This window comes from Salvelinus namaycush, unplaced genomic scaffold, assembly GCF_016432855.1.
Source record: "Salvelinus namaycush isolate Seneca unplaced genomic scaffold, SaNama_1.0 Scaffold1359, whole genome shotgun sequence".
NCBI lineage: Eukaryota > Metazoa > Chordata > Actinopteri > Salmoniformes > Salmonidae > Salvelinus > Salvelinus namaycush.
Window position 1 is genome coordinate 2,336 of NW_024058074.1, and position 25,095 is coordinate 27,430.

At 52.5% G+C, this 25,095-nt stretch overlaps 1 protein-coding gene across 1 annotated transcript in view; it reads left to right on the forward strand.

Moving 5' to 3' along the window:
- Positions 1 to 8,494: 8,494 nt before the first annotated feature.
- LOC120036497 (1-phosphatidylinositol 4,5-bisphosphate phosphodiesterase delta-1-like) overlaps positions 8,495 to 25,095 on the forward strand; it is a gene marked incomplete at its 5' end in the record, with an annotated part of 54,247 nt that continues 37,646 nt past the window's right edge. The window contains 3 exons of the mRNA XM_038982939.1: positions 8,495 to 8,546; positions 8,715 to 8,749; positions 8,935 to 9,093. Coding sequence (XP_038838867.1) covers positions 8,495 to 8,546; positions 8,715 to 8,749; positions 8,935 to 9,093 — 246 coding nt within the window. The remainder of the gene's footprint in view (positions 8,547 to 8,714; positions 8,750 to 8,934; positions 9,094 to 25,095) is intronic.

The window sequence follows — 25,095 nt, forward strand, 5'->3', positions numbered from 1 at the left end:
CTTGGTGGAGAAGGGAGCTGTGGGGAGATAGAGGAGAAACGGAGGCTAGCTTAGTGGAGAAGGGAGCTGTGGGGAGATAGATGAGAACGGAGGCTAGCTTGGTGGAGAAGGGAGCTGTGGGGAGATAGAGGAGAACGGAGGCTAGCTTGGTGGAGAAGGGAGCTGTGGGGAGATAGATGAGAACGGAGGCTAGCTTGGTGGAGAAGGGAGCTGTGGGGAGACAGAGGAGAACGGAGGCTAGCTTGGTGGAGAAGGGAGCTGTGGGGAGATAGAGGAGAACGGAGGCTAGCTTGGTGGAGAAGGGAGCTGTGGGGAGAGAGGAGAACGGAGGCTAGCTTGGTGGAGAAGGGAGCTGTGGGGAGATATAGGAGAACGGAGGCTAGCTTGGTGGAGAAGGGAGCTGTGGGGAGACAGAGGTGAACGGAGGCTAGCTTGGTGGAGAAGGGAGCTGTGGGGAGATAGAGGAGAACGGAGGCTAGCTTGGTGGAGAAGGGAGCTGTGGGGAGATAGAGTAGAACGGAGGCTAGCTTGGTGGAGAAGGGAGCTGTGGGGAGATAGAGGAGAACGGAGGCTAGCTTGGTGGAGAAGGGAGCTGTGGGGAGATAGAGGAGAACGGAGGCTAGCTTGGTGGAGAAGGGAGCTGTGGGGAGATAGATGAGAACAGAGGCTAGCTTGGTGGAGAAGGGAGCTGTGGGGAGACAGAGGAGAACGGAGGCTAGCTTGGTGGAGAAGGGAGCTGTGGGGAGATAGAGGAGAACGGAGGCTAGCTTGGTGGAGAAGGGAGCTGTGGGGAGATAGATGAGAACGGAGGCTAGCTTGGTGGAGAAGGGAGCTGTGGGGAGATAGATGAGAACGGAGGCTAGCTTGGTGGAGAAGGGAGCTGTGGGGAGACAGAGGAGAACGGAGGCTAGCTTGGTGGAGAAGGGAGCTGTGGGGAGACAGATGAGAACGGAGGCTAGCTTGGTGGAGAAGGGAGCTGTGGGGAGATAGAGGAGAACGGAGGCTAGCTTGGTGGAGAAGGGAGCTGTGGGGAGATAGATGAGAACGGAGGCTAGCTTGGTGGAGAAGGGAGCTGTGGGGAGATAGATGAGAACGGAGGCTAGCTTGGTGGAGAAGGGAGCTGTGGGGAGACAGAGGAGAACGGAGGCTAGCTTGGTGGAGAAGGGAGCTGTGGGGAGATAGAGGAGAACGGAGGCTAGCTTGGTGGAGAAGGGAGCTGTGGGGAGATAGAAGACAACGGAGGCTAGCTTGGTGGAGAAGGGAGCTGTGGGGAGATAGATGAGAACAGAGGCTAGCTTGGTGGAGAAGGGAGCTGTGGGGAGATAGAGGAGAAACGGAGGCTAGCTTGGTGGAGAAGGGAGCTGTGGGGAGATAGATGAGAACGGAGGCTAGCTTGGTGGAGAAGGGAGCTGTGGGGAGATAGATGAGAACGGAGGCTAGCTTGGTGGAGAAGGGAGCTGTGGGGAGACAGAGGAGAACGGAGGCTAGCTTGGTGGAGAAGGGAGCTGTGGGGAGATAGAGGAGAATGGAGGCTAGCTTGGTGGAGAAGGGAGCTGTGGGGAGAGAGGAGAACGGAGGCTAGCTTGGTGGAGAAGGGAGCTGTGGGGAGATATAGGAGAACGGAGGCTAGCTTGGTGGAGAAGGGAGCTGTGGGGAGACAGAGGTGAACGGAGGCTAGCTTGGTGGAGAAGGGAGCTGTGGGGAGATAGAGGAGAACGGAGGCTAGCTTGGTGGAGAAGGGAGCTGTGGGGAGATAGAGTAGAACGGAGGCTAGCTTGGTGGAGAAGGGAGCTGTGGGGAGATAGAGGTGAACGGAGGCTAGCTTGGTGGAGAAGGGAGCTGTGGGGAGATAGAGGAGAACGGAGGCTAGCTTGGTGGAGAAGGGAGCTGTGGGGAGATAGATGAGAACAGAGGCTAGCTTGGTGGAGAAGGGAGCTGTGGGGAGACAGAGGAGAACGGAGGCTAGCTTGGTGGAGAAGGGAGCTGTGGGGAGATAGAGGAGAACGGAGGCTAGCTTGGTGGAGAAGGGAGCTGTGGGGAGATAGATGAGAACGGAGGCTAGCTTGGTGGAGAAGGGAGCTGTGGGGAGATAGAGGAGAACGGAGGCTAGCTTGGTGGAGAAGGGAGCTGTGGGGAGACAGATGAGAACGGAGGCTAGCTTGGTGGAGAAGGGAGCTGTGGGGAGATAGAGGAGAACGGAGGCTAGCTTGGTGGAGAAGGGAGCTGTGGGGAGATAGAGGAGAACGGAGGCTAGCTTGGTGGAGAAGGGAGCTGTGGGGAGATAGATGAGAACGGAGGCTAGCTTGGTGGAGAAGGGAGCTGTGGGGAGATAGAGGAGAACGGAGGCTAGCTTGGTGGAGAAGGGAGCTGTGGGGAGATAGAGGAGAACGGAGGCTAGCTTGGTGGAGAAGGGAGCTGTGGGGAGATAGAGGAGAACGGAGGCTAGCTTGGCGGAGAAGGGAGCTGTGGGGAGATAGATGAGAACGGAGGCTAGCTTGGTGGAGAAGGGAGCTGTGGGGAGATAGAGGAGAACGGAGGCTAGCTTGGTGGAGAAGGGAGCTGTGGGGAGACAGATGAGAACGGAGGCTAGCTTGGTGGAGAAGGGAGCTGTGGGGAGACAGAGGAGAACGGAGGCTAGCTTGGTGGAGAAGGGAGCTGTGGGGAGATAGAGGAGAATGGAGGCTAGCTTGGTGGAGAAGGGAGCTGTGGGGAGAGAGGAGAACGGAGGCTAGCTTGGTGGAGAAGGGAGCTGTGGGGAGATATAGGAGAACGGAGGCTAGCTTGGTGGAGAAGGGAGCTGTGGGGAGACAGAGGTGAACGGAGGCTAGCTTGGTGGAGAAGGGAGCTGTGGGGAGATAGAGGAGAACGGAGGCTAGCTTGGTGGAGAAGGGAGCTGTGGGGAGATAGAGGAGAACGGAGGCTAGCTTGGTGGAGAAGGGAGCTGTGGGGAGATAGATGAGAACAGAGGCTAGCTTGGTGGAGAAGGGAGCTGTGGGGAGATAGATGAGAACGGAGGCTAGCTTGGTGGAGAAGGGAGCTGTGGGGAGATAGAGGAGAACGGAGGCTCGCTTGGTGGAGAAGGGAGCTGTGGGGAGATAGATGAGAACGGAGGCTAGCTTGGTGGAGAAGGGAGCTGTGGGGAGACAGAGGAGAACGGAGGCTAGCTTGGTGGAGAAGGGAGCTGTGGGGAGATAGAGGAGAATGGAGGCTAGCTTGGTGGAGAAGGGAGCTGTGGGGAGAGAGGAGAACGGAGGCTAGCTTGGTGGAGAAGGGAGCTGTGGGGAGATATAGGAGAACGGAGGCTAGCTTGGTGGAGAAGGGAGCTGTGGGGAGATAGAGGTGAACGGAGGCTAGCTTGGTGGAGAAGGGAGCTGTGGGGAGATAGAGGAGAACGGAGGCTAGCTTGGTGGAGAAGGGAGCTGTGGGGAGATAGATGAGAACAGAGGCTAGCTTGGTGGAGAAGGGAGCTGTGGGGAGACAGAGGAGAACGGAGGCTAGCTTGGTGGAGAAGGGAGCTGTGGGGAGATAGAGGAGAACGGAGGCTAGCTTGGTGGAGAAGGGAGCTGTGGGGAGATAGATGAGAACGGAGGCTAGCTTGGTGGAGAAGGGAGCTGTGGGGAGATAGATGAGAACGGAGGCTAGCTTGGTGGAGAAGGGAGCTGTGGGGAGACAGATGAGAACGGAGGCTAGCTTGGTGGAGAAGGGAGCTGTGGGGAGATAGAGGAGAACGGAGGCTAGCTTGGTGGAGAAGGGAGCTGTGGGGAGATAGAGGAGAACGGAGGCTAGCTTGGTGGAGAAGGGAGCTGTGGGGAGATAGAGGAGAACGGAGGCTAGCTTGGTGGAGAAGGGAGCTGTGGGGAGATAGAGGAGAACGGAGGCTAGCTTGGTGGAGAAGGGAGCTGTGGGGAGATAGAGGAGAACGGAGGCTAGCTTGGCGGAGAAGGGAGCTGTGGGGAGATAGATGAGAACGGAGGCTAGCTTGGTGGAGAAGGGAGCTGTGGGGAGACAGAGGAGAACAGAGGCTAGCTTGGTGGAGAAGGGAGCTGTGGGGAGATAGAGGAGAATGGAGGCTAGCTTGGTGGAGAAGGGAGCTGTGGGGAGACAGAGGAGAACGGAGGCTAGCTTGGTGGAGAAGGGAGCTGTGGGGAGATAGAGGAGAACGGAGGCTAGCTTGGTGGAGAAGGGAGCTGTGGGGAGATAGATGAGAACGGAGGCTAGCTTGGTGGAGAAGGGAGCTGTGGGGAGATAGATGAGAACGGAGGCTAGCTTGGTGGAGAAGGGAGCTGTGGGGAGATAGAGGAGAACGGAGGCTAGCTTGGTGGAGAAGGGAGCTGTGGGGAGATAGATGAGAACGGAGGCTAGCTTGGTGGAGAAGGGAGCTGTGGGGAGACAGATGAGAACGGAGGCTAGCTTGGTGGAGAAGGGAGCTGTGGGGAGATAGAGGAGAACGGAGGCTAGCTTGGTGGAGAAGGGAGCTGTGGGGAGATAGAGGAGAACGGAGGCTGCTTGGTGGAGAAGGGAGCTGTGGGGAGACAGAGGAGAACGGAGGCTAGCTTGGTGGAGAAGGGAGCTGTGGGGAGATAGAGGAGAACGGAGGCTAGCTTGGTGGAGAAGGGAGCTGTGGGGAGATAGATGAGAACGGAGGCTAGCTTGGTGGAGAAGGGAGCTGTGGGGAGATAGAGGAGAACGGAGGCTAGCTTGGTGGAGAAGGGAGCTGTGGGGAGATAGATGAGAACGGAGGCTAGCTTGGTGGAGAAGGGAGCTGTGGGGAGACAGATGAGAACGGAGGCTAGCTTGGTGGAGAAGGGAGCTGTGGGGAGATAGAGGAGAACGGAGGCTAGCTTGGTGGAGAAGGGAGCTGTGGGGAGATAGAGGAGAACGGAGGCTGCTTGGTGGAGAAGGGAGCTGTGGGGAGACAGAGGAGAACGGAGGCTAGCTTGGTGGAGAAGGGAGCTGTGGGGAGATAGAGGAGAACGGAGGCTAGCTTTGTGGAGAAGGGAGCTGTGGGGAGATAGATGAGAACGGAGGCTAGCTTGGTGGAGAAGGGAGCTGTGGGGAGATAGAGGAGAACGGAGGCTAGCTTGGTGGAGAAGGGAGCTGTGGGGAGACAGAGGAGAACGGAGGCTAGCTTGGTGGAGAAGGGAGCCTTTGGGAGACAGATGAGAACGGAGGCTAGCTTGGTGGAGAAGGGAGCTGTGGGGAGATAGAGGAGAACGGAGGCTAGCTTGGTGGAGAAGGGAGCTGTGGGGAGATAGATGAGAACGGAGGCTAGCTTGGTGGAGAAGGGAGCTGTGGGGAGATAGATGAGAACGGAGGCTAGCTTGGTGGAGAAGGGAGCTGGGGGGAGACAGAGGAGAGCGGAGGCTAGCTTGGTGGAGAAGGGAGCTGTGGGGAGATAGAGGAGAACGGAGGCTAGCTTGGTGGAGAAGGGAGCTGTGGGGAGATAGATGAGAACGGAGGCTAGCTTGGTGGAGAAGGGAGCTGTGGGGAGATAGAGGAGAACGGAGGCTAGCTTGGTGGAGAAGGGAGCTGTGGGGAGACAGAGGAGAACGGAGGCTAGCTTGGTGGAGAAGGGAGCTGTGGGGAGATAGAGGAGAACGGAGGCTAGCTTGGTGGAGAAGGGAGCTGTGGGGAGACAGAGGAGAACGGAGGCTAGCTTGGTGGAGAAGGGAGTAAACAGAACTGCCGTTATCACCTGTTTGTCCGCTATTACCTCACACACCCGATACACCTGGCCACAATAAGAAAACAAAGGTAGCTTATGATGCCCTGATCTGCTGAGGAACCAACCAGGACTAAGCTGAGGGCATCTTTATAGTAAGAAATAAAGGACAACATTAGCAATGCAATATCCAATTGTTATAAAGAGTGAATGTATGGGCTACATTTATGAGAGTAATACGTGCATTTATTTACCTTATCAAGCTTGAAGACAATACAGTCAATGTTATGAGTGAGTGCAAGGTGTCGATGCATCTTTTTCCAATACAGCCTCTTCCAACACCATGGGAAGGGTAGGGAAAGGGTATCCATGTGACATTTTGCTTTGATGTCAAATCAACTCGTATTGTTGCTAGCGACCTTAGCTTTTGTGCTAGCTAACATGCTACTGAACTGTGACACTAGCATATTGACATGCATATAGGTCTTAAAAGACAGAAATGGAAGTGGTTTAAAATGTCAGGCAAATCATTAGTTAGCTAGCTAGCTATCACATTAAATGTGTTAACAATATGATAGATAACGGTAGCTAGCTAGCTATCACATTAAATGTGTTAACAATATGATAGATAACGGTAGCTAGCTAGCTATCACAATAAATGTGTTAACAATATGATAGATAACGGTAGCTAGCTAGCTATCACATTAAATGTGTTAACAATATGATAGATAACGGTAGCTAGCTAGCTATCACATTAAATGTGTTAACAATATGATAGATAACGGTAGCTAGCTAGCTATCACATTAAATGTGTTAACAATATGATAGATAACGGTAGCTAGCTAGCTATCACATTAAATGTGTTAACAATATGATAGATAACGGTAGCTAGCTAGCTAGCCTGTCAGTGGCCCTGACAGACTGAAACTGGTATAGCAACAACATGTGTTTCACTCTATCCCATAAAACATGACATTGCCAAGCAGGCATCAATCAGCTAACACATTTTAAAGTTTATTGGGAAGTTTAATGAATGAATAAGTTAGACACTCACTAGACAACTTTGGTAGGTAGATCGCTTGGTTTCCATTTGCAACAGATGGTCGTAAACAGTTACTGGTCTTGGAACTCATGTGTTCACCAGAAATGACTTCTGGTAAACTGTTTGCCACTAGTGGCAAGAAATGTTGTTGCCACAGATACAAATAGAATCTCGAGAGAATTGTTTGACAGAAAAAAACCTTTGTCCAACTGTTTGCCACTAGTGGCAATAAATATTATTGTTGCTGAAGGCTTGCTGCAAATTCACCACTCGTGGCAACCATTTGCAAACTTCTGGCAACATTTTGTGGCACACTATTTAGTTTACAGCAAATTTTCCACAACATATTCAGTTTGGTAAGGGAGGTTTGGAATCGCACTTGAAAAATGACAGTTAGCTTCTGTACTCGCTATACACTCTAGATAGAACACAAGTACGCATTTTGAAACACAGGCAAAGACTGAATCACATAGAGAAATTAGACCAACACTAGCGTATCTAAGCTCATGTTTTGTGTTTATAATGTTATCGGTCAGGAGTGAGCAGTCCTGTGATCAAACAAGTCAACAACAACAGAGCTACTGAGTGAATTCAGGCTACGGTCCAAACCCCTGCAGGGGCAGTCTGAAGCACTCAGCTAATTCCCAGTGCCCAGCCTTCCTCCTCCTCCCGGAATCCACAACAGCTAGATTCATAAACAACCTCTGTCAGTCTGTTGCGGGACCTTGTAAAAATGTCTACAATGTTGTTATTGTGCCCACGCCCCAGGAGTGGCGAGCACTGACAGGGTGGTTCTGAATGTGGACCGCCCGGTCCAGCCTAGCCAAGGCCAGTCCAGCCTAGTCCAGCCTAGTCCAGCCTAGGCCAGTCCAGCCTAGTCCAGCCTAGTCCAGCCTAGGCCAGGCCAGTCCAGCCTAGTCCAGCCTAGGCCAGTCCAGCCTAGTCCAGCCCAGCCCAGTCCAGCCTAGTCCAGCCTAGTCCAGCGTAGTCCAGCCCAGCCCAGCCCAGTCCAGCCTAGTCAAGCCTAGTCCAGCATAGTCCAGCCCAGCCCAGGCCAGTCCAGCCTAGTCCAGCCCAGCCCAGTCCAGCCTAGTCCAGCCCAGGCCAGTCCAGCCTAGTCCAGCCTAGTCCAGCCCAGGCCAGTCCAGCCTAGTCCAGCCCAGGCCAGTCCAGCCTAGTCCAGCCTAGTCCAGGCAAGCCCAGCCTAGTCCAGCCTAGTCCAGCCCAGTCCAGCCTAGTCCAGCCTAGTCCAGCCTAGCCCTGCCCGCTGACTGCTGCCTCTAACTCCTGCTGCTCGATGTACAACTACATCATTAATTTGCAGAGTCTAACTTGAGTGGTAGTGAGGAAAACATTTAGGGTGCAGGGATCCTTTTGCTTTCACTTCCTGTCTGACTCGACTGACCTGGAATGTTTGTCTCAGATGTTCTACACAGGATGCTTTGCAGAAGTGTGGTTGCAACCACGAACATGCACACACACAAACACATGCAAGCAATACACGTACACACATGGGTTGTAAGCAGCCACTGGTGAGATCATTGCGCTTATCATTGAGCTTCATCTGACAATGTGAAAGCATAGTTCTGATGGAAAATCAGCTGCTTTTACAGTATACACCCTTCACCACATGTCCAACACCACACTGCTCCATCCTAACACATAAATACTTCATGGCTTCATTTATTAACATTCCAGATGGGTTTACCATGGTTACAGTAGTCCATGGTTGCAGTAGTTGTGAAGAGTCCATCTGTCTCTGACCTCTAACCTCTGTGTGACCCCACTAGGGTTAGAGGGCGATGCGGACCTCCAGTTGTTGCTGGTGGGGGGAGAGCTGCTGTAAGTTAGGGTGAGGGTAGTGTTTGTCTGACCACTAACCTCTGTGTGACCCCACTAGGGTTAGAGGGCGATGCGGACCTCCAGTTGTTGCTGGTGGGGGGAGAGCTGCTGTAAGTTAGGGTGAGGGTAGTGTTTGTCTGACCACTAACCTCTGTGTGACCCCACTAGGGTTAGAGGGCGATGCGGACCTCCAGTTGTTGCTGGTGGGGGGAGAGCTGCTGTAAGTTAGGGTGAGGGTAGTGTTTGTCTGACCTCTAACCTCTGTGTGACCCCACTAGGGTTAGAGGGCGATGCGGACCTCCAGTTCTTGCTGGTGGGGGGAGAGCTGCTGTAAGTTAGGGTGAGGGTAGTGTTTGTCTGACCACTAACCTCTGTGTGACCCCACTAGGGTTAGAGGGCGATGCGGACCTCCAGTTCTTGCTGGTGGGGGGAGAGCTGATGAAGGTCAAGTCCTCCTCCTGGAAGAAGAACCGCTTCTACAAGCTGCAGGAGGACTGTACAACCATGTGGCACGAGTCACACAGGACCTTCAAGCGCAACCAGACCTGTGAGTACTGCAACTGTATCAGAGTAACCAGACCTGTGAGTACTGCAACTGTATCAGAGTAACCAGACCTGTGAGTACTGCTACTGTATCAGAGCAACCAGACCTGTGAGTACTGCAACTGTATCAGAGTAACCAGACCTGTGAGTACTGCCACTGTATCAGAGCAACCAGACCTGTGAGTACTGCCACTGTATTAGAGCAACCAGACCTGTGAGTACTGCCACTGTATTAGAGCAACCAGACATGTGAGTACTGCTACTGTAACTGATGTGAAATGGCTAGCTAGTTAGCGGTGGTGCTCGCTAATAGCGTTTCAATCGGTGACATCACTCGCTCTGAGACCTTAAAGTAGTTGTTCCCCGCAGTTTGTGTGGAGTGATGGGTAACTATTCTTCGAGGGTGACTGTTGTCGATGTGTGCAGAGGGTCCCTGGTTCGAGCCCAGGTAGGGGCGAGGAGAGGGGCGGAAGCTATGCTGTTACACAACTGTATCAGAGTAACCAGACCTGTGAGTCCTGCTGCTGTATCATTAACCTAACGTAGTAGGCGTAGAAAGACGCCTGAGCAAGATAGTTTGAAAATATCCCCGAAAACCGGATGTTAGCGTTTTATGGCGACTCTGCATAGGCTCCTGTACCATACACCTGTACCATTCATATACATTTACAACAGAATTAACGTGGAAGGCCCTACACATTTCCCTCCATTCTGTTGTGAAACAACTTATCCTCTGTTGTAGTGGGCCAGTTCCAATGTAAACAGGTTGTAATGTGTAGGAACCATGAGTTTTAACTTAGTTGTAGTCACAATATGGTTACCTAGAGCTAAAAACATAGTTATCTCCCCCTTGTTTTTCAGTAAATATCTTGGTTACTTCATCCCAGTCTCCTCGTCTGAGTCTGCTCTTGGGTTCCCCTGTTCCACTCCGCGTAACAGTACGATCTGGCCAAAGAGATGAACCCAGCAGACTCTCCACCAAACCCTCGTCGGCCAAGGCGCCCTGCTCGAGCAACATGACCACGCCCTGAAGACCCTTCTGGAGCACATCAAGGAGTTTTCACAGAGCCTGCCTGACCTACAGGGCTGACCCTTTGCCCAGAGCTCACAACCGGCTCCAAGTCCTTCTCCTCCTCTCCGGGAGCAGTTTGTTTCGATTCCCGAGCGTTACGATGGCAACCTCGGAGCTTTCAGAGCCTTTTTGGTACAATGTTCACAAGTATTTGAGCAACAGCCCGACTCTTATGCTAGCGAACAGGCCAAGATTTCCTTCCTGATTGGCTGCCTCCATGGAGCAGCGCTTTCCTGGGCCACGGCGGTGTGGGAGAGACAGTCCCCCATCTGCTTATCCTACTCCAGATTCACGGAGGAGATGAAGAAAGTCTTCGACCACCCGGTCTGCGGAAAGGATGCCGCTTAACAACTCCTGTCCCTCCGTCAAGGCTCCCATAGTGTTGCTGAGATGGCATGTGAGTTTCACTCCCTCACCGCTGAGAGCGGCTGGAATGAGGAGGCCCTTCAGGGAGCTTTCCGGAACACGCTCACTGAGACCCTCAAGGACGAGTTGGTGTCCAGGGATGAGCCTGATGGACTTGATGAACTCATCTCTCTCGCTATCCGCATCGACAACCGTCTCCGTGCGTGTCAGAGGGAGAGGGTAGGTAGGGTTGCATGTCCCATAACATCTGCTTCAGGGCCTTGTCCTCCTTCTCTGGCTGTATCCCATCCCCAGGCCTGTCCAGATCCTGAATCCATGCAGCTCGGCCGGGCCCGTCTCTCTCCAGAGGAGAGGCAATGACAAATCGGCGCTAGGAGCTGCCTATACTGTGGCCAGGTTGGTCACTTTGTCTCCACTTGTTCCCTGCGTTCAGCAAAAGGGGGGCTCGGCAGTAGTGGGGGATATACTGTTGAGCCAAATCGCCTGCCCATCTTCCCCCAGACCCCTGCTTGAAGGCAACCTTGTGTGGCAGAGCCAGGCTTTTCCTCTGTCTGCTCTCATCGATTCGGGCACCGATGAGAGCTTCCTGGACCAGGATGTCATTACCCAGTTGGGTCTGGACACTGTCCCACTCGATTCACCCCTCGATGCCAACGCTCTCAATGGACAGCTCCTCGCCCGTGTCTGTGAGAGAACCGTCTTGTCATCCTGCGTCTCTCTGGAAATCACCAGGAAAAGATCAGTTTCCACATAATCGACTGTCCTTACTCTCCCCTGGTTCTTGGCCATCCATGGTTAAAGCTACACAACCCACAGATTGACTGGACCGCCGGAAATGTAACCACTTGGAGTTTGTTTTGTCACTCTAATTGTTTACATTCTGCCCTTCCACCGGGCTTGTCTGTGCCCCAGTTCATTCCAGAAGTTCAGTTCCTCCCGAGTATCACGATCTAGCTCCTGTGTTCAGCAAGCACCACGTCCTGTCGCTGCCACCTCATCGGCCGTATGACTGCGCCATTGACCTCCAGCCTGGAGCTCCTCTCCTCTCTTTAACCTCTCTCATCCCGAGCAAGAGGCTATGGAGAGGTATGTCCAGGATTCTCTGGCTGCAGGACTTATCAAGCCATCTTCCTCCCCGGTGGGTGCTGGGTTTTTCTTTGTGAAGAAGGATGGGTCACTGAGGCCATGCATAGACTTCCGTGGGCTGAATAATATCACTGTTAACTTTTTTAGGATAGGGGGCAGCATTCGGAATTTTGGATGAAAAGCGTGCCCAGAGTAAATTGCCTGTTACTCAGGCCCAGAAGCTAGGATATACATATAATTGGTAGATTTGGATAGATTTGGATAGAAAACACTCTAAAGTTTCCAAAACTGTTAACTTCTTTGGGGTAGGGGGCAGTATTTTCACGTCCGGATGAAAGCGTGCCCATAGTAAACTGCCTGCTACTCAGGCCCAGATGCTAGGATATGCATATTATTAGAGTAGATTTGGATAGAAAACACTCTGAGGTTTCTAAAACTGTTTGAATGATGTCTGTGAGTATAACAGAACTCATATGACAGGCAAAAACCTGAGAACAAATCCAACCAGGAAGTGGGAAATCTGAGGTTTGTAGTTTTTCAACTCTTTTCTTATCCAAGATACAGTGGAAATTAGGTCATATTGCTCTTCCTAAGGCTCCCACTAGATGTCAACAGTCTTTAGAACCTTGTTTGAGGCTTCTACTGTTTGAGGCGAATGAGAGGGGATTGAGTAAGGTCTCTCCCAGAGTGCCATGAGCTGACCATGCGCGTTCACGTTAGAGTTAGCTTGAGTTCCATTGCATTTCTGAAGACAAAGGAATTCTCCGGTTGGAACATTATTGAAGATTTATGTTAAAAATATCCTAAAGATTGATTCTATACATCGTTTGACATGTTTCTACGGACTGTAGACCTAGTGACTGTCTGGACCTAGTGATCGCACCTCATGAATTTGGATTACTGGGCTAAACGCGCTAACAAAAAGGAGGTATTTGGACATAAATTATGGACTTCATTGAAAAAAACAAACATTTATTTTGGAACTGGGATTCCTGGGAGTGCATTCTGATGAAGATCATCAAAGGTAAGTGAATATTTATAATGCTATTTCTGGCTTCTGTTGACTCTACAACATGGCGGATATCTGTATTGCTTATTACATGGTGTGCTTTTTCCGTAAAGTTTTTTTGAAATCTGACACAGCGGTTGCATTAAGGAGAAGTGGATCTAAAATTCCATGCATAACAGTTGTATCTTTTTAGCAATGTTTATTATGAGTATTTCTGTAAATTGATGTGGCTCTCTGCAAAATCACCGGATGTTTTGGAACATAACGCGTCAATGTAAACTGAGATTTTTGGATATAAATGTGAACTTTATCGAACAAAACATACATGTATTGTGTAACATTAAGTCCTATGAGTGTCTGTTGACATCTAAGGCTTCCAATAGATGTCAACAGTCTTTAGAAGTTGTTTCAGGGATGTATTGTGAAAGGAGATCGAGGTATTTGGGCATAAAGATGAACTTTATTGAACAAAACAAACATTTATTGTCTAACATGGAGTCCTGGGAGTGCCATCCGGTGAAGATCATCAAAGGTTAGTGATTAATTTTAACGCTATTTCTGACTTCTGTGACACCTCTCCTTCTATGGAAAATGGCTGTATGGTTTTCCGTGGCTAGGCGCTGACCTACATAATCGCATGGTGTGCTTTCGCCGTAAAGCCTTTTTGAAATCGGACACTGTGGCTGGATTAACAAGACGTTTATCTTTAAAATGGTGTATAATACTTGTATGTTTGAGGAATTTTAATTATGAGATATCTGTTTGAATTTTGCGCCTTGCAATTTCACTGGCTGTTGGCGAGGTGGAACGCTCACGTCCCGAATGATCCCAGAGAGGTTAAGAACAAGTACCTCTTACCACTCATCAGCTCTGCTTTTGCCTCCTTCCATGGTGCCACGGTGTTTACTAAACTCGACCTCCGAAATGCCTACCACCTTGTCTGCATCAGAGAGGGGGACGAGTGGAAGACTGCGTTCAACACACCACTTGGTCACTTTGAGTATTTGGTCATGCCTCTTGGTCTTACTAACACCCCTGCTGTTTTCCAGAACCTAGTCAATGACGTGCTGAGGGATGTGATTGGATGCTTCATTTTGATCTATTTAGGTGACATCCTGATTTTTCCAACGACCCTGAGGCTCACCAGCAACACGTTCGCCAAGTTCTTCAACGGCTGTTGGAGAGTAAGCTTTTTGTTAAAGCTGAAAAATGTGAGTTCCATGCTGCCACAGTGTCTTTCCTGGGATATATTATTGCACAGGGACAGTTATGCATGGACCCCGCCAAGGTCAAGGCAGTCAGAGTGGCCTGCGCTCGCCAACCTGAAGCAGCTACAGCGTTTCCTGGGGTTTGCACATTTTTACAGACATTTAATCCACAACTACAGCCGTCTGGCAGCACCTCTCACCTCCACCTCCACTCTGTTCCACTGGACTCCTGAGGCAGAGACAGCATTCCTGGAACTCAAACGTCGCTTCACCTCCGGTCCTTACTCAGCCCAACCCAGAACTCCAGTTCATCATGGAGGTGGACACCTCTGACACCGGGGGTAGGTGCTGTTCTGTCTCAACATTCCCCCTCTGATCAGAAGGTTCACCCATGTGCATTCTTTTCCCATAAGCTCTCACCTGCAGAGAGGAATTTTGACATCGGAAACTGGGAACTCCTGGCTGTTAAGCTGGCTCTGGAGGAATGGCATCACTGGCTGGAGGGCTCTGTGATCCCCTTCATCGTGTGGACTGACCATAGAAACCTGTCCTACATCCAGATCGCCAAACGTCTGAACTCCCGGCAAGCCAGGTGGACCTTGTCCTTCGGTAGATTCAATTTCCCACTCGCTTATTACCCCGGTTCGAAGAAAACCAAGCCTGATGCCCTCTCTCGCCAGTTCAGCACCAACAACACGGGTATTGAGCCAGAAGCCATTGTGCCATCCACCTGCATCGTTGCCGCCGTCACCTGGGAGATCGAGTCCCGTATCCGACAGGCTCAGCAGAACCAGCCTGACCTGGGTAATGGTCCTTCTGAGCTCTACCGCCTACTCCGTCTGTCCGAGTTCTACCGCCTACTCTGTCTGTCCGAGTTCTACCGCCTACTCTGTCTGTCCGAGTTCTACCGACCTACTCCGTCTGTCCGAGTTCTACCGCCTACTCTGTCTGTCTGAGTTTTACCGCCTACTCCGTCTGTCCGAGTTCTACCACCTACTCTGTCTATTGTGTCTCGCAGCCCTGCATCTCACTACTGGTCAACCTGGGTTTTGGGAGGCAGTGGAATGTAAACTAAAACATCTCACAGATAGTCAAGAGAGAAATATCAAGTGGTGAATCCTGACTGTTCCCACACATCGCTTCCTTTTGAACTGTCCAGCCTGGTGTGTGTCCATTCCATCCCTGGCTTCCTCTCAGACATCTCCTGGCAGAGGACTGGCCATGTGTGTCAGCCCCAGGACCCAGCCTCCTCCTCTCCCCTTCCTCTCCTTTTTGTAGTTTCTTCCTGTGGTCTTGATTGAGCCAAGTTTACCAACGAGCTCTCAAGTGTTTAGTCGAAGGAGAAGAGAATGTGGGAGGGTGTAACGAGTGCGCTGATAGTCGGAAAGCGATTTCAGGGAGTGACTGTTTTAATAAATAAAATAAACAATGAACACGAAACACAAACGCACCGACATGAAACAGAGTCAATAACACCTGAGGAAAGAACCAAGGGGAGGGACAGATATAGGGAAGGTAATCAAGGAGGTGGTGGAGTCCAGGTAAGTGCCATGAGGCCCAGGTGTGCGAGACGATGGTGACAGGTGTGCGGGATAATCAGCAGCCTGATGACCTAGAGGCCGGAGAGGGAGTGTACGTGACAGAGGGTGATACTTTGTGTTTAGTAAACACTTTCTCCCCAGGGACTAACTCTGTTCTGTAACGTCAAGCACCAGCTGGAGAACAACAGTAGAACTGTAATCAGGTGTTGTCTTCCTCTATTACACCTATGTACATAGATAACCTGTCTTACCTGGTAATGTATACTGTACATATGTGACACTACAGCAGACTAAAGCCATATCTATCCACTCTAAAATATCACCAGTCCCTCTGTCTCATAGGGCAGTGTTTTGTTTACAATGCCTTTCCTGTGTTTACTGTCCACACCCTGACTCCCACACTGTGTGGGAAAGAAAGAGAGAGAGAGAGAGAGAGAGAGAGAGAGAGAGAGAGAGAGAGAGAGAAAGAGAGAGAGAGAGAGAGAGAGAGAGAGAGAGAGAGAGAGAGAGAGAGAGAGAGAGAGAGAGAGCCACAGCCAGTCAGTAACTGCAGTAAGGCTTGAGTAACAGCCCAGGTCGTATGAGGTAGAGTCTGTGCGAGGTAGAGTCTGTGCGAGGTAGAGTCATATGAGGTAGAGTCATATGAGGTAGAGTCTGTGTGAGGTAGAGTCTGTGCGAGGTAGAGTCTGTGCGAGGTAGAGTCTGTGCGAGGTAGAGTCTGTGCGAGGTAGAGTCAGTGCGAGGTAGAGTCATATGAGGTAGAGTCTGAGCGAGGTAGAGTCTGTGCGAGGTAGAGTCTGTGCGAGGTAGAGTCTGTGCGAGGTAGAGTCTGTGCGAGGTAGAGTCAGTGCGAGGTAGAGTCATATGAGGTAGAGTCATATGAGGTAGAGTCTGAGCGAGGTAGAGTCTGAGCGAGGTAGAGTCTGTGCGAGGTAGAGTCTGTGCGAGGTAGAGTCTGTGCGAGGTAGAGTCTGTGCGAGGTAGAGTCTGTGCGAGGTAGAGTCATATGAGGTAGAGTCTGTGCGAGGTAGAGTCTGTGAGAGGTAGAGTCTGAGCGAGGTAGAGTCTGTGCGATCTAGAGTCTGTGCGAGGTAGAGTCTATGCGAGGTAGAGTCTGTGCGAGGTAGAGTCTGTGTGAGGTAGAGTCTGAGCGAGGTAGAGTGTGCGAGGTAGAGTCTGTGCGAGGTAGTCTGTGTAAGGTAGAGTCTGAGCGAGGTAGAGTCTGTGCGAGGTAGAGCCTGTGTGAGGTAGAGTCTGTGCGAGGTAGAGTCTGAGCGAGGTAGAGTCTGTGCGAGGTAGAGTCTGTGCGAGGTAGAGTCTGAGCGAGGTAGAGTCTGTGCGAGGTAGAGTCTGAGCGAGGTAGAGTCTGAGCGAGGTAGAGTCTGAGCGAGGTAGAGTCTGTGCGAGGTAGAGTCTGAGCGAGGTAGAGTCTGAGCGAGGTAGAGTCTGAGCGAGGTAGAGTCTGAGCGAGGTAGAGTCTGAGCGAGGTAGAGTCTGAGCGAGGTAGAGTCTGAGCGAGGTAGAGTCTATGCGAGGTAGAGTCTGTGCGAGGTAGAGTCTGTGCGAGGTAGAGTCTGTGCGAGGTAGAGTCTATGCGAGGTAGAGTCTGTGCGAGGTAGAGTCTGTGCGAGGTAGAGTCTGTGCGAGGTAGAGTCTGTGCGAGGTAGAGTCTGTGCGAGGTAGAGTCTGTGCGAGGTAGAGTCTGTGCGAGGTAGAGTCTGAGCGAGGTAGAGTCTGAGCGAGGTAGAGTCTGTGCGAGGTAGAGTCTGAGCGAGGTAGAGTCTATGCGAGGTAGAGTCTATGCGAGGTAGAGTCTATGCGAGGTAGAGTCTGTGCGAGGTAGAGTCTGTGCGAGGTAGAGTCTGTGCGAGGTAGAGTCTGAGCGAGGTAGAGTCTGAGCGAGGTAGAGTCTGAGCGAGGTAGAGTCTGAGCGAGGTAGAGTCTGTGCGAGGTAGAGTCTGTGCGAGGTAGAGTCTGTGCGAGGTAGAGTCTGAGCGAGGTAGAGTCTGTGCGAGTTAGAGTCTGAGCGAGGTATAGTCTGTGCGAGGTAGAGTCTGAGCGAGGTAGAGTCTGAGCGAGGTAGAGTCTGAGCGAGGTAGAGTCTGAGCGAGGTAGTCTGAGCGAGGTAGAGTCTGTGCGAGGTAGAGTCTGAGCGAGGTAGAGTCTGAGCGAGGTAGAGTCTGAGCGAGGTAGAGTCTGAGCGAGGTAGAGTCTGTGTGAGGTAGAGTCTGTCTGAGGTAGAGTCTGTCTGAGGTAGAGTCTGTGCGAGGTAGAGTCTGAGCGAGGTAGAGTCTGAGCGAGGTAGAGTCTGAGCGAGGTAGAGTCTGAGCGAGGTAGAGTCTATGCGAGGTAGAGTCTATGCGAGGTAGAGTCTGTGCGAGGTAGAGTCTGTGCGAGGTAGAGTCTATGCGAGGTAGAGTCTGTGCGAGGTAGAGTCTGTGCGAGGTAGAGTCTGTGCGAGGTAGAGTCTGTGCGAGGTAGAGTCTGTGCGAGGTAGAGTCTGTGCGAGGTAGAGTCTGAGCGAGGTAGAGTCTGTGCGAGGTAGAGTCTGAGCGAGGTAGAGTCTGTGTGAGGTAGAGTCTGATCGAGGTAGAGTCTATGCGAGGTAGAGTCTGTGTGAGGTAGAGTCTGTGCGAGGTAGAGTCTGAGCGAGGTAGAGTCTGTGAGAGGTAGAGTCTATGCGAGGTAGAGTCTGTGCGAGGTAGAGTCTGTGTGAGGTAGAGTCTGTGCGAGGTAGAGTCTGTGCGAGGTAGAGTCTGTGCGAGGTAGAGTCTGAGCGAGGTAGAGTCTGAGCGAGGTAGAGTCTATGCGAGGTAGAGTCTATGCGAGGTAGAGTCTATGCGAGGTAGAGTCTGTGCGAGGTAGAGTCTGTGCGAGGTAGAGTCTGTGCGAGGTAGAGTCTGTGCGAGGTAGAGTCTGAGCGAGGTAGAGTCTGAGCGAGGTAGAGTCTGTGCGAGGTAGAGTCTGTGCGAGGTAGAGTCTGTGCGAGGTAGAGTCTGTGCGATCTAGAGTCTGTGCGAGGTAGAGTCTATGCGAGGTAGAGTCTGTGCGAGGTAGAGTCTGTGTGAGGTAGAGTCTGAGCGAGGTAGAGTGTGCGAGGTAGAGTCTGTGCGAGGTAGTCTGTGTAAGGTAGAGTCTGAGCGAGGTAGAGTCTGTGCGAGGTAGAGTCTGTGCGAGGTAGAGTCTGTGCGAGGTAGAGTCTGAGCGAGGTAGAGTCTGTGCGAGGTAGAGTCTGTGCGAGGTAGAGTCTGAGCGAGGTAGAGTCTGAGCGAGGTAGAGTCTGAGCGAGGTAGAGTCTGTGCGAGGTAGAGTCTGAGCGAGGTAGAGTCTGAGCGAGGTAGAGTCTGAGCGAGGTAGAGTCTGTGCGAGGTAGAGTCTGAGCGAGGTAGAGTCTGAGCGAGGTAGAGTCTGAGCGAGGTAGAGTCTGAGCGAGGTAGAGTCTGAGCGAGGTAGAGTCTGAGCGAGGTAGAGTCTATGCGAGGTAGAGTCTGTGCGAGGTAGAGTCTGTGCGAGGTAGAGTCTGTGCGAGGTAGAGTCTATGCGAGGTAGAGTCTGTGCGAGGTAGAGTCTGTGCGAGGTAGAGTCTGTGCGAGGTAGAGTCTGTGCGAGGTAGAGTCTGTGCGAGGTAGAGTCTGTGCGAGGTAGAGTCTGTGTGAGGTAGAGTCTGTGCGAGGTAGAGTCTGTGCGAGGTAGAGTCTGTGCGAGGTAGAGTCTGAGCGAGGTAGAGTCTGAGCGAGGTAGAGTCTGTGCGAGGTAGAGTCTGAGCGAGGTAGAGTCTATGCGAGGTAGAGTCTATGCGAGGTAGAGTCTATGCGAGGTAGAGTCTGTGCGAGGTAGAGTCTGTGCGAGGTAGAGTCTGTGCGAGGTAGAGTCTGAGCGAGGTAGAGTCTGAGCGAGGTAGAGTCTGAGCGAGGTAGAGTCTGTGCGAGGTAGAGTCTGTGCGAGGTAGAGTCTGTGCGAGGTAGAGTCTGAGCGAGGTAGAGTCTGTGCGAGTTAGAGTCTGAGCGAGGTATAGTCTGTGCGAGGTAGAGTCTGAGCGAGGTAGAGTCTGAGCGAGGTAGAGTCTGAGCGAGGTAGAGTCTGAGCGAGGTAGTCTGAGCGAGGTAGAGTCTGAGCGAGGTAGAGTCTGAGCGAGGTAGAGTCTGAGCGAGGTAGAGTCTGAGCGAGGTAGAGTCTGTGCGAGGTAGAGTCTGTGTGAGGTAGAGTCTGTCTGAGGTAGAGTCTGTCTGAGGTAGAGTCTGTGCGAGGTAGAGTCTGAGCGAGGTAGAGTCTGAGCGAGGTAGAGTCTGAGCGAGGTAGAGTCTGAGCGAGGTAGAGTCTATGCGAGGTAGAGTCTATGCGAGGTAGAGTCTGTGCGAGGTAGAGTCTGTGCGAGGTAGAGTCTATGCGAGGTAGAGTCTGTGCGAGGTAGAGTCTGTGCGAGGTAGAGTCTGTGCGAGGTAGAGTCTGTGCGAGGTAGAGTCTGTGCGAGGTAGAGTCTGTGCGAGGTAGAGTCTGTGCGAGGTAGAGTCTGTGCGAGGTAGAGTCTGAGCGAGGTAGAGTCTGAGCGAGGTAGAGTCTATGCGAGGTAGAGTCTATGCGAGGTAGAGTCTATGCGAGGTAGAGTCTGTGCGAGGTAGAGTCTGTGCGAGGTAGAGTCTGTGCGAGGTAGAGTCTGTGCGAGGTAGAGTCTGAGCGAGGTAGAGTCTGAGCGAGGTAGAGTCTGTGCGAGGTAGAGTCTGTGCGAGGTAGAGTCTGTGCGAGGTAGAGTCTGTGCGAGGTAGAGTCTGTGCGAGGTAGAGTCTATGCGAGGTAGAGTCTGTGCGAGGTAGAGTCTGTGTGAGGTAGAGTCTGAGCGAGGTAGAGTGTGCGAGGTAGAGTCTGTGCGAGGTAGTCTGTGTAAGGTAGAGTCTGAGCGAGGTAGAGTCTGTGCGAGGTAGAGCCTGTGCGAGGTAGAGTCTGTGCGAGGTAGAGTCTGAGCGAGGTAGAGTCTGTGCGAGGTAGAGTCTGTGCGAGGTAGAGTCTGAGCGAGGTAGAGTCTGAGCGAGGTAGAGTCTGTGCGAGGTAGAGTCTGAGCGAGGTAGAGTCTGAGCGAGGTAGAGTCTGAGCGAGGTAGAGTCTGTGCGAGGTAGAGTCTGAGCGAGGTAGAGTCTGAGCGAGGTAGAGTCTGAGCGAGGTAGAGTCTGAGCGAGGTAGAGTCTGAGCGAGGTAGAGTCTGAGCGAGGTAGAGTCTATGCGAGGTAGAGTCTGTGCGAGGTAGAGTCTGTGCGAGGTAGAGTCTGTGCGAGGTAGAGTCTATGCGAGGTAGAGTCTGTGCGAGGTAGAGTCTGTGCGAGGTAGAGTCTGTGCGAGGTAGAGTCTGTGCGAGGTAGAGTCTGTGCGAGGTAGAGTCTGTGCGAGGTAGAGTCTGTGCGAGGTAGAGTCTGTGCGAGGTAGAGTCTGTGCGAGGTAGAGTGTGCGAGGTAGAGTCTGAGCGAGGTAGAGTCTGAGCGAGGTAGAGTCTGTGCGAGGTAGAGTCTGAGCGAGGTAGAGTCTATGCGAGGTAGAGTCTATGCGAGGTAGAGTCTATGCGAGGTAGAGTCTGTGCGAGGTAGAGTCTGTGCGAGGTAGAGTCTGTGCGAGGTAGAGTCTGAGCGAGGTAGAGTCTGAGCGAGGTAGAGTCTGAGCGAGGTAGAGTCTGTGTAAGGTAGAGTCTGTGCGAGGTAGAGTCTGTGCGAGGTAGAGTCTGAGCGAGGTAGAGTCTGAGCGAGGTAGAGTCTGTGCGAGTTAGAGTCTGAGCGAGGTATAGTCTGTGCGAGGTAGAGTCTGAGCGAGGTAGAGTCTGAGCGAGGTAGAGTCTGAGCGAGGTAGAGTCTGAGCGAGGTAGTCTGAGCGAGGTAGAGTCTGTGCGAGGTAGAGTCTGAGCGAGGTAGAGTCTGAGCGAGGTAGAGTCTGAGCGAGGTAGAGTCTGAGCGAGGTAGAGTCTGTGTGAGGTAGAGTCTGTCTGAGGTAGAGTCTGTCTGAGGTAGAGTCTGTCTGAGGTAGAGTCTGTGCGAGGTAGAGTCTGAGCGAGGTAGAGTCTGAGCGAGGTAGAGTCTGAGCGAGGTAGAGTCTGAGCGAGGTAGAGTCTATGCGAGGTAGAGTCTATGCGAGGTAGAGTCTGTGCGAGGTAGAGTCTGTGCGAGGTAGAGTCTATGCGAGGTAGAGTCTGTGCGAGGTAGAGTCTGTGCGAGGTAGAGTCTGTGCGAGGTAGAGTCTGTGCGAGGTAGAGTCTGTGCGAGGTAGAGTCTGTGTGAGGTAGAGTCTGTGCGAGGTAGAGTCTGAGCGAGGTAGAGTCTGTGAGAGGTAGAGTCTATGCGAGGTAGAGTCTGTGCGAGGTAGAGTCTGTGTGAGGTAGAGTCTGTGCGAGGTAGAGTCTGAGCGAGGTAGTCTGAGCGAGGTAGAGTCTGAGCGAGGTAGAGTCTGTGCGAGGTAGAGTCTGAGCGAGGTAGAGTCTGTGCGAGGTAGAGTCTGAGCGAGGTAGAGTCTGAGCGAGGTAGAGTCTGTGCGAGGTAGAGTCTGAGCGAGGTAGAGTCTGAGCGAGGTAGAGTCTGAGCGAGGTAGAGTCTGAGCGAGGTAGAGTCTGAGCGAGGTAGAGTCTATGCGAGGTAGAGTCTGAGCGAGGTAGAGTCTATGCGAGGTAGAGTCTGTGCGAGGTAGAATCTGTGCGAGGTAGAGTCTATGCGAGGTAGAGTCTGTGCGAGGTAGAGTCTATGCGAGGTAGAGTCTGTGCGAGGTAGAGTCTGAGCGAGGTAGAGTCTGTGCGAGGTAGAGTCTGAGCGAGGTAGAGTCTGTGCGAGGTAGAGTCTGATCGAGGTAGAGTCTGATCGAGGTAGAGTCTGTGCGAGGTAGAGTCTATGCGAGGTAGAGTCTGTGTGAGGTAGAGTCTGTGCGAGGTAGAGTCTGTGCGAGGTAGAGTCTGTGCAAGGTAGAGTCTGAGCGAGGTAGAGTCTGTGCGAGGTAGAGTCTGTGCGAGGTAGAGTCTGAGCGAGGTAGAGTCTGTGCGAGGTAGAGTCTGTGCGAGGTAGAGTCTATGCGAGGTAGAGTCTGAGCGAGGTAGAGTCTGTGAGAGGTAGAGTCTGTGCGAGGTAGAGTCTGAGCGAGGTAGAGTCTATGCGAGGTAGAGTCTGAACGAGGTGGAGTCTGTGCGAGGTAGAGTCTGTGCGAGGTAGAGTCTGTGTAAGGTAGAGTCTGAGCGAGGTAGAGTCTGTGCGAGGTAGAGTCTGTGCGAGGTAGAGTCTGTGCGAGGTAGAGTCTGAGCGAGGTAGAGTCTGTGAGAGGTAGAGTCTATGCGAGGTAGAGTCTGTGCGAGGTAGAGTCTGTGCGAGGTAGAGTCTGAGCGAGGTAGATTCTGAGCGAGGTAGAGTCTGTGCGAGGTAGAGTCTGTGTGAGGTAGAGTCTGAGTGAGGTAGAGTCTGTGTGAGGTAGAGTCTGTGCGAGGTAGAGTCTGTGCGAGGTAGAGTCTGTGCGAGGTAGAGTCTGAGCGAGGTAGAGTCTGTGCGAGGTAGAGTCTGTGCGAGGTATAGTCTGAGCGAGGTAGAGTCTGAGCGAGGTAGAGTCTGAGCGAGGTAGAGTCTGAGCGAGGTAGAGTCTGTGCGAGGTAGAGTCTGTGTGAGGTAGAGTCTGTGCGAGGTAGAGTCTGTGCGAGGTAGAGTCTGTGCGAGGTAGAGTCTGAGCGAGGTAGAGTCTGAGCGAGGTAGAGTCTGTGCGAGGTAGAGTCTGAGCGAGGTAGAGTCTGAGCGAGGTAGAGTCTGAGCGAGGTAGAGTCTGAGCGAGGTAGAGTCTGTGTGAGGTAGAGTCTGTCTGAGGTAGAGTCTGTCTGAGGTAGAGTCTGTCTGAGGTAGAGTCTGTGCGAGGTAGAGTCTGTGCGAGGTAGAGTCTGAGCGAGGTAGAGTCTGAGCGAGGTAGAGTCTGAGCGAGGTAGAGTCTGAGCGAGGTAGAGTCTATGCGAGGTAGAGTCTATGCGAGGTAGAGTCTGTGCGAGGTAGAGTCTGTGCGAGGTAGAGTCTATGCGAGGTAGAGTCTGTGCGAGGTAGAGTCTGTGCGAGGTAGAGTCTGTGCGAGGTAGAGTCTGTGCGAGGTAGAGTCTGTGCGAGGTAGAGTCTGTGCGAGGTAGAGTCTGAGCGAGGTAGAGTCTGTGCGAGGTAGAGTCTGAGCGAGGTAGAGTCTGTGTGAGGTAGAGTCTGATCGAGGTAGAGTCTATGCGAGGTAGAGTCTGTGTGAGGTAGAGTCTGTGCGAGGTAGAGTCTGAGCGAGGTAGAGTCTGTGAGAGGTAGAGTCTATGCGAGGTAGAGTCTGTGCGAGGTAGAGTCTGTGTGAGGTAGAGTCTGTGCGAGGTAGAGTCTGTGCGAGGTAGAGTCTGTGCGAGGTAGAGTCTGAGCGAGGTAGAGTCTGAGCGAGGTAGAGTCTATGCGAGGTAGAGTCTATGCGAGGTAGAGTCTATGCGAGGTAGAGTCTGTGCGAGGTAGAGTCTGTGCGAGGTAGAGTCTGTGCGAGGTAGAGTCTGAGCGAGGTAGAGTCTGAGCGAGGTAGAGTCTGAGCGAGGTAGAGTCTGTGCGAGGTAGAGTCTGTGCGAGGTAGAGTCTGTGCGAGGTAGAGTCTGAGCGAGGTAGAGTCTGTGCGAGTTAGAGTCTGAGCGAGGTATAGTCTGTGCGAGGTAGAGTCTGAGCGAGGTAGAGTCTGAGCGAGGTAGAGTCTGAGCGAGGTAGAGTCTGAGCGAGGTAGTCTGAGCGAGGTAGAGTCTGAGCGAGGTAGAGTCTATGCGAGGTAGAGTCTGAGCGAGGTAGAGTCTATGCGAGGTAGAGTCTATGCGAGGTAGAGTCTATGCGAGGTAGAGTCTGTGCGAGGTAGAGTCTGTGCGAGGTAGAGTCTGAGCGAGGTAGAGTCTGAGCGAGGTAGAGTCTGAGCGAGGTAGAGTCTGAGCGAGGTAGAGTCTATGCGAGGTAGAGTCTGAGCGAGGTAGAGTCTATGCGAGGTAGAGTCTGTGCGAGGTAGAGTCTGTGCGAGGTAGAGTCTATGCGAGGTAGAGTCTGTGCGAGGTAGAGTCTATGCGAGGTAGAGTCTGTGCGAGGTAGAGTCTGAGCGAGGTAGAGTCTGTGCGAGGTAGAGTCTGAGCGAGGTAGAGTCTGTGCGAGGTAGAGTCTGATCGAGGTAGAGTCTGATCGAGGTAGAGTCTGTGCGAGGTAGAGTCTATGCGAGGTAGAGTCTGTGTGAGGTAGAGTCTGTGCGAGGTAGAGTCTGTGTGAGGTAGAGTCTGTGCAAGGTAGAGTCTGAGCGAGGTAGAGTCTGTGCGAGGTAGAGTCTGTGCGAGGTAGAGTCTGAGCGAGGTAGAGTCTGAGCGAGGTAGAGTCTATGCGAGGTAGAGTCTATGCGAGGTAGAGTCTGTGCGAGGTAGAGTCTGTGCGAGGTAGAGTCTGTGCGAGGTAGAGTCTATGCGAGGTAGAGTCTGTGCGAGGTAGAGTCTGTGCGAGGTAGAGTCTGTGCGAGGTAGAGTCTGTGCGAGGTAGAGTCTGTGCGAGGTAGAGTCTGTGCGAGGTAGAGTCTGAGCGAGGTAGAGTCTGTGCGAGGTAGAGTCTGAGCGAGGTAGAGTCTGTGTGAGGTAGAGTCTGATCGAGGTAGAGTCTATGCGAGGTAGAGTCTGTGTGAGGTAGAGTCTGTGCGAGGTAGAGTCTGAGCGAGGTAGAGTCTGTGAGAGGTAGAGTCTATGCGAGGTAGAGTCTGTGCGAGG